The 13,750-nt window shown below is 36.8% G+C and overlaps 1 protein-coding gene, 1 non-coding gene and 1 pseudogene across 2 annotated transcripts in view; 2 read left to right on the plus strand and 1 right to left on the minus strand.

Moving 5' to 3' along the window:
- C9H18orf54 (chromosome 9 C18orf54 homolog) overlaps positions 1 to 4,827 on the plus strand; it is a 28,691-nt gene extending 23,864 nt beyond the window's left edge. Inside the window, exon 8 of the mRNA XM_073213088.1 lies at positions 4,666 to 4,827. Within this exon, the coding sequence (XP_073069189.1) occupies positions 4,666 to 4,684 (19 nt within the window). The 3' untranslated portion in view covers positions 4,685 to 4,827. The remainder of the gene's footprint in view (positions 1 to 4,665) is intronic.
- A 137-nt stretch (positions 4,828 to 4,964) lies between these two features.
- LOC108384138 (uncharacterized) overlaps positions 4,965 to 13,750 on the plus strand; it is a 40,152-nt pseudogene continuing 31,366 nt past the window's right edge.
- LOC118972530 (U6 spliceosomal RNA) lies at positions 6,174 to 6,280 on the minus strand. Its single transcript, XR_005061567.2, has one exon. It is a non-coding gene; the product is annotated as a U6 spliceosomal RNA (small nuclear RNA).

Here is a 13,750-nt window from a genome sequence, read left to right on the forward strand (position 1 = left end):
GATTTGTTTATGATTTCACCATTTAGTAGCTCTTTATTGTGAAATTCCTTGACCTTGCCTGAATCTTTTTGTTTTCTTTCCCATTTGTAATAACTACTTAGGAGTTTTGTTTAGATGATTAATGATACAAGTTATGCTTGGCACATACGAACTCAGTAAATACTAGCTGCAAATACGGTGATACATCTAGTTGGAGGAGGCACTAGGAATAGACATAAGACTGCTTTTACCCTTGTGCCTCCCCATCCTATTCTCTACACGATAGCAAGAATTATCCTTTAAAACATACCTGATGATGTTGAATCTCCTCAAAACTTCCAGTGGCTTCCCATCCCAGGGTGTGAAGTTCCTACCATAGCGAAAAAGCCCCTCAGCCCCTAAAACTGAATTTGCTCACTGATTCAGCCACACTCATCTTGCCGTTCTCAAGTATCTATGAACATGCTTCTGCCTCTAGGCCTTCACGTTATTTCATCCATCTAGACAGTCGTCCCTCAAATTCCCCATGATTTCACTTCCTCACTTAAGGTGTCTGCTCAAATGTCACTTTATCAGAGAGGCCTATCCTAACCCCACCAAGCCTTGTGCCGTTATTCTTTGCCCCTTTGCCACTACTTTACTTTTTCTTCACTAAATGTTGAGAGCAGGGACTTTAGTTTATTCACTGTTTTCTCCCCAGACAACTAGAATAGTGCCTAGTGGTAAAGTGCTACATAAATGTTTTCTGAATGAATGGGGCTTTTATACTGTAGGTAAAGGGAAGGGGACCACCATTTTTGCATCCAAGCTGAAAGTGGATTTCGTTAGTCCCTACATTAATTTGTGGTTGCAGTAAACTGAACTTTTTTCCCCAAATACTAAAGCCAACCATTTTCCTTCTTACCAGTAATTAGTCTTTAATGCCTGATCCCATGGCGGAAAGGCATTAAGTTAGTACTTTCCTGAGGTAGTAAAGAAAACTATGCAGGCCTTAATTTAGTTTTTGTTCAGAGCTACAGAGCTACTTTTACTGAGGTTCCTATGATGTTTTAGTGTAAAATTAGGTTCCCAGAATACAGGTGTTATTTTTTTATACTGATGTTTAGAGGACTATTGATTTGCCTTGGTTTGCAGTAGTAGATGCTGTTTGATTGACCAAATGATTATTTGGGTTTTTAGACAACAGTATAAGAAGACAACAGAAACTAGCAAACAGAAGTCCGTTGGAAGGGGTTCAGAAGCTCCGATGACAGAGTGTAATATCATGCGTGACTTGGCTCAGCCAGGGCTGCAAGGGACATGATAATGCCTTGAACTAAAGTTCAGCACCCCATCAAGTCATTTATATCTTTGATTTTTTTAAGAGATCGAAATAGGAAAAATTTTACTCCAAAGCAGGTTTACTTATCTCATTAATGTGAGTTAAAGCAGAGTCACTATTCTTCAAAAATGAGCAAAGTGTAGCAAATGTTTACCAAATTTCTGCTGTAGTTCTTGTTCAGTGTGTGTGTGTATGTGTGGGTTTCTGAGTCATTCTTGAGGGTTTTTAAATGCCATGTTCTCTCCTCCCCCATATTAGCCGGCGTTTTTAGCCAGTGTACCTTGGGCAAATTGCAGCTTTAAGTTTCAATTGGTAAGAAGCACAAATAACAGTACTTGCTTCTCCCAGCTAATTGAGGGTAAAGTGTTTGCTTAACATGGTGTGTCTCCTACATAGTAAGTGCCCAGTGTTAGTTTTTACTGGTAAATGCAATTATTGAGTACTTGCTTTCAGAATTTCAGCTGAATACAATTGTTGCCATTTAGCTGCCTGTATATAGATAGTTTGTAGAAATAGGTTAACAGGTCAGTTTCTAAGGACTTTAAATTTTTTTCCCACTAGAGGACACTGTCTACTTTGGCAGAAACAAGATTAAGAAACTGCCTGATTGGCCCACTAACCCTTAAATCTGGCTTGAGCTTTGCCCCTGGCATTCATTCTCCATTTACAGTGCTTGGAGATTGTGCTGAAATATGTGAAGAAATGCTTTTTCTATATTCCCTTCCCTTTGTTTCCACATCAAAGTATAACTCTTTCGTTTTGAGGAGGGAGAAGCATCTCTCTCCATTCTGTAAACCAGATATATTTAGACACAGGGTATTATGATTCGGGCCCCAAATCTCTTCTCCTCAGCATGCTTCAGCCCCGGGGTTCCTGTTAGACCACTAATGGACTTGGAGTGTACCGATCTCTCCCTAGGTACCCCCCGCACACACATAATGGAAGGATGTCTGAACATTGGCATGTGCTTCTGCCATTGTAAAGGATGGGTCCCTGAAAAAATAATTACCTTTGGGTTTTCCCTTCAGCAAGACAGGCTTGACATTGTGAGCTGGGAGTGGAGATTCAAGGGAAGTACCCTTGTCACTTCTCATCCTTGAGGCTGCTTCCCCACATAGGATTAAAAGCAAGCTTAGCTAGTAGACTAAACCAGTGACTAAACAAGTTAGGCAGGAAAGAGGAGGTATGGGATGGGGAAGGAGAAAAGGCAAAAAAGGGCGGCAAAAGGTGAAATACAAAGTTTGATAACTTTACTATTGTGAATGAACAGATCCTGCTGAGGTTGGTTTTTTCATGGATTAGTAGCAGCTTTGGATTCCTGCCTGGTGACCATTCTTACAAAGTAATTTTGCAGAGGATGTTATAGCATCCACATCTCAGTCTGCATGTGACTTACATTGCTTCCCCTTGTTTCAGTCTGTATACAGTGGAATACCAATGTGAAGGGCCCTGTTACTATGTCATCATTTAGCCATGGCTACAAGGGGGGCCCCCAACATGAAAGGGTGAGTAGGGTATGGAGAGAATGAAGATCTGAGGAGATAACTGGAATGCTAGGGATTCTCTATGGCCTGGTAGGGATAGAAGGAGGGCTCCTCTTTGAGTCATCTTCATAGAGTCCTGAATCATAAAACTAGGAGCTCGAGTCTCTGTAGCCCACTTCTAGGTTCTGTAACTTTAGATTTCATTCTCTATAGCCCATGGTCTCTGATTCAACTGAAAAAGTCCAAACTCTTAGCATTAACTGTGTAGCAGGGTCTTTCTGGCTATTGGAAGGCCTCACTTGTTAGGAAACACCCAAACCAGGACTTTGGTTCAATAATTTGAACAGCATCTTGTCCAAGGACCATATATTGTGACCACAAAAAGAGGGTAAGGCAGGAATGGTCTTAATGCTGGCAGAGTTGAAATAAGACTTGAAATTAGAGATAACTAAGGAGTTTCCCAAAAATCTACTGACTTAACTAAAAGTGAGGAGGCACTGGTTTCTGGGGGAACTAGATTATAAGCAATCTAGTAGAAATAATCATCCTTTTAATAAAGCAGGATCTGTCAGGTCGCTAGACAGACACAAGTGGGTCCTGTCCTGGGCAAGGCCTTCCCCTTTCCACCTACCCTCTTGTCACCAGATGGCAGAACGTGCCCCAAGCTCTTGTTTATGGTTCGTTCATTCTCCTGTCTTATCAGGGCCAAACAAGATTTAAAAGGCCAGTGGGACTTCAAGGCCATCAAAACAGGTTGGCTGCAGGCACACTAAGACCTAGAAGGTGAAGGTGGCGCAGAGCTACCTTGGGGTTCATTATACTGTAATTATAATATAATGTATTACATATAAGTATAATGTAATACATTATACTGTAATATATAATTACAGTATAGTAAATATACTGTAACTACAGCCTCCCCCCCCACACACACACAATGGGTTCCACTTGGGTACTTAGGGGTAAGTGCCTGTGCACTAGGAAGGTTATATAATCTACAACGGTCAATCAATTTGTCAGTTGAATGATGTAAGACTCAGGGATGGACTTTTACCATTTAAAAAACCAACCCTAACCTTAATAGCAGGGCTGCTTCTGGTTTCCTAACTGCCCACTATCCACCCTTTCTGAGAGTGCACTTGTACTTTGCTTAATAAATTCCTGCTGCTAAGACTGTCTTAAGTCTTCTCTTGACTGAATTCTTTCCTATGAGAAAACAAAGAACCAAGGTCTAAATGAACTTGTAATATCTACCCTACCTAGAAGAGAAGCTGATACATGGTGATTAACAGATTGTTATCACACACCTTTCCAGGTGATCCTAGGGCCTGAATTTGAGAGTAGGGAGATATTGTATCTGTGTTCTAGAGCAAGGGTGGGCAAATTTTGGTGCACAGGTTTTTGTACACTCCAAGAGTAAGAATATTTTTTTTATTTTAAAATGGTTGAATAAAATTTAAAAGAGAAATAATATAAAAGAATGAAATCTACATGAACATTACTATGCTAAGCATGCATCACAATATTTCCAATTATAGAAAGGCAACAAATTAGAAAAAAAGTTTCACAGCAGAATTTCTAAACAAAAATAATAAATGAGGCTGATGCCACAGTGTTTTGAGTGGCTTGTTAGCCAGATAAGGCAAACTATACTGATAAAAAGCACATTAAATGGTGATTAATTGCAGAAACTGAAGGAATGTGTCCAGAGAAAATAAATTTATTTAGGACTATTAGCCCTTTTTGGAGAATAGTTGACCAAACAACTAACATTTTGAACAACGTAATAATTAAAAATCAGGGCAAATAATTTCAGTGGTTTTTCTTGGCTCTTGACAAGTCCAAAAGATTTTAATGATACTAAGTTGTTTTTTATTTCAGAAGTCAATGCCAAATTTGAAGTGACAAAAGAATTAGCCTCAATGAATAGTATTTCAAAGAAGTTGAGAAAAATGAATCAGTACACATGAAGTGGAATCAGTTAAGATGTTTTACAACTTACAGTGGTAAAAATATTATGTGAAGCAGAACCCAAGAATGGACTAGTGGTTACTAAAGGGAAAAGGGTTGGGGATGGTGGGTGCAACGGGAGGAAGAAGGGGATTTAGGGGTATTATGATTAGCATATGGGGGAGGCATGGGGAAGGCAGTATAGCCCAGAGAAGACAAGTAGTGACTCTAGCATCTTACTATGCTGATGGACAGTGACTGCAATGGGGTGTGTGGTGGGGACTTGATAATGGGGGGTAATGTGGTAACCACGATGTTGCTCATGTGAAACCTTCATAAGATTGTATATCAGTGATAACTTAATACAAAAAAAGTATTTGTATTAAAAAAAAGCACAAAAATGACTTGAAATTATTCCCTATTGGAAATTTTAAAAAATATATGAAAGAATGAATAATGGCTTAAAGCAAATTAAAAAAATATTTTTTCAGCCAAAAAAGAAATATGTATGTGAAGCAGAAAAAAAACTTAGTTGTACAAATTTACAAATCATGTAAAAATGTAAGATGCTTAAAGCTTATTCATGGTTTTATTCATTAGCAGGTGCTTTGCAGAAAATATTTGAGTCTACTATGTGTCAGTAATGTCCGTGGTGAACTGCATTTGCTCTGTGGATTTAACCCTCATCAATTCTGAGAGTTTTTGTCAGAAATAGAAACTGAATCTTCTCTCTTGCCCCAACACACATTAAGATGATGGCTCAGAGGAGGTAAAATTTTATTGTGATATTTTGAATCTTAGAGCCAAAACTGAAATTTTTCTTAATGAGAAGAATCACATATAATGGAACTATATTATGGAACTATAATGGAACACTGAATGGCTTTGGAAATTAGCTTTTGAGGCCAACTTCATGACGTTTCTTAGTTCAACCTAAAACTGCAGGGCAAATCATCAATTATATACATATCTTCCTTGGTAAAGTTATTTTGATGACAACTATATTTGAATCTTAAGTCAAACATTTCCCATGCTCTCAAATGTTAAAAAAAAAGCAAGATTTCCACTCCTACACACATTTGCAGTGGATATAGTTCCCAAGCTCAAATTAGTTTCAGCAACATTTTTTGGTCCTCCATGCAAGTATAAGGATTTCTGTATTTAAAAATTCACTTGTGCAATGAAGAGCTTTCACCTTACCTTCAATTGGAAGTGATTAATATAATGACAAGCTAAAAAAAAGCAAGTATTAGGAGAAGAAACTAATAGAGTTCTATAAATGTTTTCCAAATGACGAACACCTTTAGCTAAAATAATATGCTTGTGGATTGGTATCGGTATTTGTCAGTACCTATATGTGTGAAAAGACATTTTCAAAGATACATAGGAAAAAATCTCAAATGGGTCAGCATTATCCAGATGAACATTTGTAATTTTTTTTTTAATATGGACACTTCACAAATTTGCATGTCATCCTTGTGCAGGGGCCATGCTAATCTTCTGTGTATCCTTCCAATTTTAGTGTATGTGCCGCCTAGGGGAGCACCATTTATAACTGGTTTTGCTGATGAGGAGCAGTTTCCGTCTCAGTGAAGCAAAGTGTTATCTCCCCCCAAATAATTCTTTTTCTCATTAGACTTGTATTTAAAAAACTGTGCTCATTATTGTTTTGAATTTTATTTAAAAATTTGTGAATTTATTTTCTTTCTTGTATGTAGGTACCTATATAACATAAGTTTGATTTTGCTTCTTGTACGACAAAGACTCAAATATTTATTATTTTGCCCTTTACAGGAAGATTTCGTTGACCCCTTCTCGAGAGGAACATTCTTGGAATATGGGATTGAATAGTAACCTTTTAAGTACATGGCAGATGTATATAGAATATCTATAGCCCATGTGGACTCAATTACAGCCTAAGGCCTGAGATTTCTCCACATATATTAAATTTTTATCGATACATCCTTTGTCCCAGGGATTTCTGAACATGGTCAGTAACATCACCACCAACATGATTAAATTTGTTGGTAAGTGAATAATTTGTAAATGTAAAATTGTAAAACCTAGCTTTTCCAAATATTTAAATGATTGCAAATTGACTAAATTCCTTGAGGCAGTTTAAATTGCAACTTCAAGCCTGTATGCCTGTTTCTTTTCCCCCCTTTAAATGGCAGATAAAATTTACATAAACGTAATGATTTCAAAAATATTCCTAGAGTTAAACCTAAAACATCAACACCATGACTTTAATACATTATTTCTATATAAGATCCTATATTTTCCAAGGGTTACTGTTATACTTCTTTTGATAGCTTGCTAAGGTTTCAATATTTTGGGTATTACCTATCATTTATTAATTTTACATGGTGGTGTAGGAACTATCAGTAGTTAATTATTGGTTGAGATTTTGGATTTGTTTTTATCAGCATTAGATGGAGCACCCCCTTTTTACAGTTAGATCATAAGTTTTACCTGTTAAACCATGAGATCTTGAATACTTGTCTTTATTAAATATTGTAACTTTTGAAGCTTGACCTTTATCCTAGAAATAACTCAGTCTTTAAATTTGCCATGGCCAGCAGTGCTTGAGCCATTGCCCCATTTTTATATTTTATTCACCTGGTGTGTTGACATTTTTAAAACATGTATTCCTTAAAGAATTTTATAATAATTAGTATGACCCTCTAGAAGTTTTTTCTCCTAGGAAATGAGGATTGGCTCTGTAATTTTCTCTTTAGAAATTTCGCTTATCCATCTTTTGGAATACACAGTTGGACCCTTCTTTTACTTCTTTTAGGCGTGTGTAACCACAGGTGCTGACTAACTTTTGAGCTTATAACTTATAACTGGAACTGTCATTCCAGGTTTGTAAGTGATCATTGGTGCTTCTCCTGGTTTGGTGCAGTTTCTGCTTTCCCCAGGATTACTCAGCTCACTCAGTGTTCCCGTCCCTGTGTTTACTGTGGTGTCTACATAGAAATGAGTATATATCTATAATGTAGAAACAGATATATCAATAGAATCCTGAATATTAAGTCTACTTATTAAAATATGGAATATATTCTATTCTATTCATCCTTTTATATTACAACTACCTTTATCAATCCTTTATATTTCCTTTTATCCTTTGAGTATCATTCCTTATATCCTGTGAGAATCTAATGGCACTTACCTAGTTAGAACCTTTTATGGGTTCAGTATATTCCAGTTAACCAAGCTAAAACTATTATTTGAAGCTCAAAATTATCACTGTCTGGCTTGTAGGGGCCCTTGAGAGCCTCCTTTGTGCTGACACTCTTGAAAGTTTTGCTTTCTGGAGCCAACAGTATGTACAGATCCTGAATTTTTCCTGCCATGAGACAGTCATAACTTTCTACCACAGAACAAGGAATTCTTGTTCCTCATAGCAAAGAATTGTATTAGAAACCAGTCTGGATACTAGATAAGCATATAAGAGTGGATGGACTTAGCTGATGTTGTTCATATGATCACTTAGGAACTTTTCTGGAGTTACCGTTCTCTGCTAATATGCTATTATATTGGCACTATAAATTACATTTGAAGCACTTATTTTGAGGAACAAATAGCTAGAATATTGAATATATGTTCAGTATAGAATGTTGAAATTATATGTCAGTGGAATCTTGAAAAAATAGAAATGTTGGGAAGCTAGCAGTTTTACAGTATTTCTCAAAACAATTATATCCCTAATTCAGTTGGGTAGAGCTAGATATATAAAATCATGTATAAAACTGAGCCTTAATTTTATACAGATGAGGAAACTGACAGGCAGTTTAAGGAACTAGTCCAAGGTCAGACTGCCATGTAGAGCTGAATGAATAGAGTATTTTAATTTTCTTAACTTCACAAGTTTGGAGTTCCTTCCCATCATTCTCTGACACTTATTTTAGAAGGCCATACCCATGTAACACCTGTAGTATTAGAGTTCTTCCTGAGAACATTCTGGAATGGATAATGATGGGGTATGGTAGCAGGGAATATATATTGACTTTTCCCACAAAGGTCTGGGATTTAAATATATGGCATTGATTTTGAGATGATAAGATACTGAAAATAATTGTTCAAGTTTTATCTGTGGGGCCAATAAGGTGATTTCCTCATCTTGATATTAGGATACTATAAAACATAATGTTTTTCCTGCTTAATTTTCCTTGTGTATTTGTAGCTGGAATGAATCATTACATTGAAGTCTTTGAGTCAATGGTGTGTCTTTTATGCTATTGGTAACTCTACACAGTGTCTGGCATATAGTACATTCTCATGCATCTCTGATACCCAGTGGTCATCCAAAAGTTGACCAACAGATAAAAAACATTTGTATAATGAGTGCGCTGATCAACCTTGTTACTGGCAGACTTTTTGAAGCAAGTAATCAGAAAGAATTGCCCAACCTTGTCTTATGAGCCTTTTTCACCTGAGTGACTACAGAAGACAAATACTGTAGCAACAGGGAAAGCTGGGGAAATGTTCTTTTTGGAACACAGAGGCACTGTCTTTTCTCCCCTACCAGCATGACATAAGGAAAGGATCTAGTTGGCTCGGTTTTTCTTTTTTTATAAATTTTTCTTTTTTAATTGAAGTATCTTTGATATGCAATCTTATATTGGTTTCAAATATACAACACAGTGGATTACCCATATTATTAAATTCTCACCCCCGCTAGTGCAGTTACTGTCAACCTAGAAAGATGTTACAGAATCATTGACTGTATTCTCCATGCTGTGGTACTATCCCTGTGACCAGCTTATGTTATGACTGAGAATTTTTGTTCACCTTTATTCCCCTTGCCCTCCCCATCCACCCACCCCAACCTCTCCCACCTAGTAACCACTAGTCACTTCTCAGTGTCTATGAGTCTGCTGCTATTTTATTCATTCTATTTTGCTTTGTTTTTAGATTCCAAAATAAGTGAAATCATACGGTATTTGTCTTTTTCCACCTGGCTTATCTCACTGAACATAAAACCCTCTAACTCTACCCATGTAGTTGCAAATGGCAGGATTTCTGTTTTTCTTATGGCTGAATAATATTCCATTGTGTATATGTACCACATCTTCTTTATCCATTCATCTATTGATGGACACTTAGGTTGCTTCCATATCTTGGCTATTGTAAATAATGCAGTGATAAACATAGGAATGCCTGTCTTTTCAAATTAGGGATTTCTAGGGTAAGTTCCTAGAATTGGAATTACTGGATCAAAATGGTATTTCTATTTTTAGTGTTTTGAGGATCCTCCATACTGCTTTCCACAGTGGTTGTACCAATTTACATTCCTAGGTATTTTATTCTTTTTAATCCAATTATAAATGAAATTGTTTTACTGATATCTCTTTCTGTTACAGATTTCTGTGTATTAGTTTTGTATCCTGCAACTTTGCTGAATCCAGTTATTAGTTCTAATAGTTTTTTGGTGGAGTCTTTAGGGTTTTCAATGTATAATATCATGTAATCTGCCAATAGTGACAGTTAAACTTATTCTTTATGAATTTGGATGGCTTTTATCTCTTTGTCTTGTCTGGCTCAGTTTTTTGTAAGGAAAACAGTATTCTTTTGTGATTGGATGTATTCCAGGAGAATAAACTCAGATCATTAATGAAAAGTTATATCTTTATATATTGTTTATCCCTTTGATAAATGTTTCAGTCAGCAGCTCTTAACACTTGCCAACCTATTATTAGTATGCTCCTAGTCCTTCTGATAGAGATAAATATTTCAAAGAACAAATTGGAGATGGTATATTTACACAATGGAATATTATTCGGCCATAATAAAGAAAAATCCTGCCATTTGTGACAACATGAATGGACCTAGAAGGTATTATGCTAAATGAGATAAACCAGGTAGAGATAGATGGTTTTACTGTATTTGTGGAATATACATGATTTTACTTATTTGTGGAATATAGAAACAAAACAAAAAACAAAATGAACAAAACATCAGTAGACTCATAGACACTGAGAAGTGACTGGTGGTTACCGTGCGGGAGGGGTCGGAGTGGGTGGTTGTGGAGGGTGAGGGGGATAAAGGGGCACAAAACTCTCAATCATAATATAAGTTGGCCACAGGATGTAAGGCAGCATGGAGAATATAGCCAGTGGTTCTGTAATATTTTCCTGTGTGGACAGATAATAACTGCACTAGTTTGGGTGAGGATTTAATAATGTGGGTAACTGTTGAACCACTGTGTTGTATACTTGAAACCAATAAAAGATTGTATATCAACTATACTTCAATAAAAAGAGAATAAATTTGGCAGCATACCTAAGTGGAAATAAGGTCTAGAGAGAGTATAAATATATTTCGTTTTCTCCTTCCTTCTCTTTTTATTTTGAGGTAATTTTACACTGTAGACCTTAGAGTTGCAAAAATATTTCCCTGAATGCCTTTTTTCAAGCTTCTCCTTATATTAATATCTACATAACTGTAGAACAACTATAAGAATCTGGCCCAATACTATTAACCAAAGTACAGATCTTATTCAGCTTTCACTAGCTTTTCCTATAATGTCATTTTTCTGTGTCAGGAATCAATCCATTTAGTTGTCATGTCTCTTTCAATCTGTGACATTCCTGTCTTCCCTAATCTTTTATGACGTTGTTGCCTTTAAAGACTCAGCATTGACTGGTTAGTAATTTTGTAAAATGTTTGGTGTTTGCTCAAACTAGATTGAGGTCATATGTTATTGGGAAGGCCACCATAGACTGGAGGTCATAGATCTTCCATTTTTGGTGCATCATATTGGAGGGTACATGATGTTAGTATGTACTATTGATGATGCTGACTTTAATCACTTGACTAGGGTGGTGTTTGGGAGCACTCTGCGATAAAATCATTATTTTTCTCTTTTGCAATAATCAAGATTTAGCATGCATTTGTTAACTGTTCTTCCCAATTTTGAGGCATTAACCCATGTTTATCTTTGGTCACAACATATAAATAGTATTGTTCTTGTTGAAAACTGATTATTAGATGCGAGATTAGATGTGTGTTAAAAAGGAATATAAATGGGTCACCTGCTTGGTGATTTGGCTGCTATTTGTGGAATCTGGTTCACTTTACAACTCTGCCTATTTCCTTCCCAGGCTGCCATGCATTTGTGGCCTAACAGAAACTGCTTCATTTCTGAGGGCTATGTGAATGGCTGGCATATCCATTACTGGGGGTTCTCTGGGCTACACCATGGAGTTACATTCACATGCCTTAAAATGGTCTTTTTAATATTCTTGCTTTTAGCTGGCCTGCTTCAGTTTACCTCAAAGTGTTTACATGTATATTGAAGGCATGAGGTTCTCTTGCAGCAAACAGAACTTGTTGGAAAAGCTCTGGCTGAAAGTGGGAAAGCTGGACATTTGTTTCAGCTTTGCCATTGACTCACTATGTTACTTTGGGAAGAATTCTTAGCCTTTCTGGTTCTCTGGTTTCTTACCTGCAAAGATCAAAAGGACCTCATCCAGGTGAATTCTTTGATTTAGTGCTGAAGTGAGTTTTAGTATCATTTGGTTGATGATTTGTTTTTCCATTTAAATAAATGCTAAACATAGCTTCCAGCCAATGCTGGTGAGAGAGGGCTGTGTTTTCATACTTCCAAGGAAGATGGACAAGGAAATATAAAATTGTGCTAAACTTGCTTTGAAGATTCATATAGTGCCGTTTGCTGATAAAACCAAGGAAAAGAGGCATAGGATATTTCGTTGAGTCTTAGAGACCACTGATTGTAAATCACATTCCATTTTCAGAGATGTTAAGATGTGGAATCATTTCCTAGCAAATGCACAAGGAAAATTATGTTTTATGGTGCCCTGATAACAAGATGGGGAAATCACCTTATGGGCCCCACAGATAAACAATTACTTTAAATATTTTACTACCTCAAAATCAATGCCATACATTTAAATATCAGGTCTTTGTGGAAAAAGTAGCTACACTGATATGATGCAGTGATGTGTCTTAGATTTGATGAGATATGGTAAGAAGGTCACAAAGTCAGTTCTTTATCTCATGAGCATAGATTAACCCATAGCCTTGACAAAGCTTGACCTGCCTGACCCAGGTAGTGTCTGCATTTTTACCACATGGTCTGTTCCAGAGCTGCTTACTAGGTGCGGTTACGTAGTGAAGCTGTGCTGGGACTCAAAGGCTCAGCTCAGAATTATGACTTGAGAGAAGTTTTGCCTTTTTCTTCCCATCTCAGACACAATTACTCTATTCTCTGTCCTCTTAGGACCTTGTACGTACTTCTTTGGGAATTATTTGCTTTCTGTTTCCGCTACTAGATTATAAGCTATTCAAAGCCCTCTTAATGTTGTATAGGAGTGGCAGTCAGTCTGGGAGATGGTAGCCATTCAGCCATGTTTATGGAAGGAATACAGGTAGGCAAGGCAGGAAAGAAGGAAGAATGACTGTGGATTATAGTAGTAGCTTTTAGACTGTTCCCTCTACCACTCATCCCCAGGAAATAGGATACAAGCGAAGTTTAAATGATTTAACTTTACAGGTAATGAAATTATTTAATAAACACATGGGAAAGTTAGTCACACTAGAGGCAGGCCTGTTTTGGGTGAAAACAGGTTTTACTGACTAAACACCATCGAACTGCAGAAAGCTGGTGTCATGGAAGAGTCCTGATAAAGGGTGCTTTTCTCTGACACTAAAACTAACTGACACTAAAACTGACATGAACAGTTACTGTATCTCTTCATGCCTATTTCCTAATCTACAAAATGGGAAGAATCATGGTACCTGATAGGATCACTGGGGGGATTTCATCACATAATGTATGTAAAGTACATATTGTAGTGCCTGGCACATAGTAAGAGAAGGAGTTGAACATTAGATATTATCTTTGTATTCGTCATCAGTGGGCAAAGAGTTGGAGACCAAAGAAAGTGTTTTATTGGTCTCTAATTTGGCAATTTTTTCTAGGTTTCTTTTAAACCAAGATTATGGTTTAAGAGATAGCTTCCTTATTTCATTTCCTTAACTTTCAGCTCTA

The sequence above is a fragment of the Manis javanica genome, chromosome 9, assembly GCF_040802235.1.
Source record: "Manis javanica isolate MJ-LG chromosome 9, MJ_LKY, whole genome shotgun sequence".
Lineage (NCBI taxonomy): Eukaryota > Metazoa > Chordata > Mammalia > Pholidota > Manidae > Manis > Manis javanica.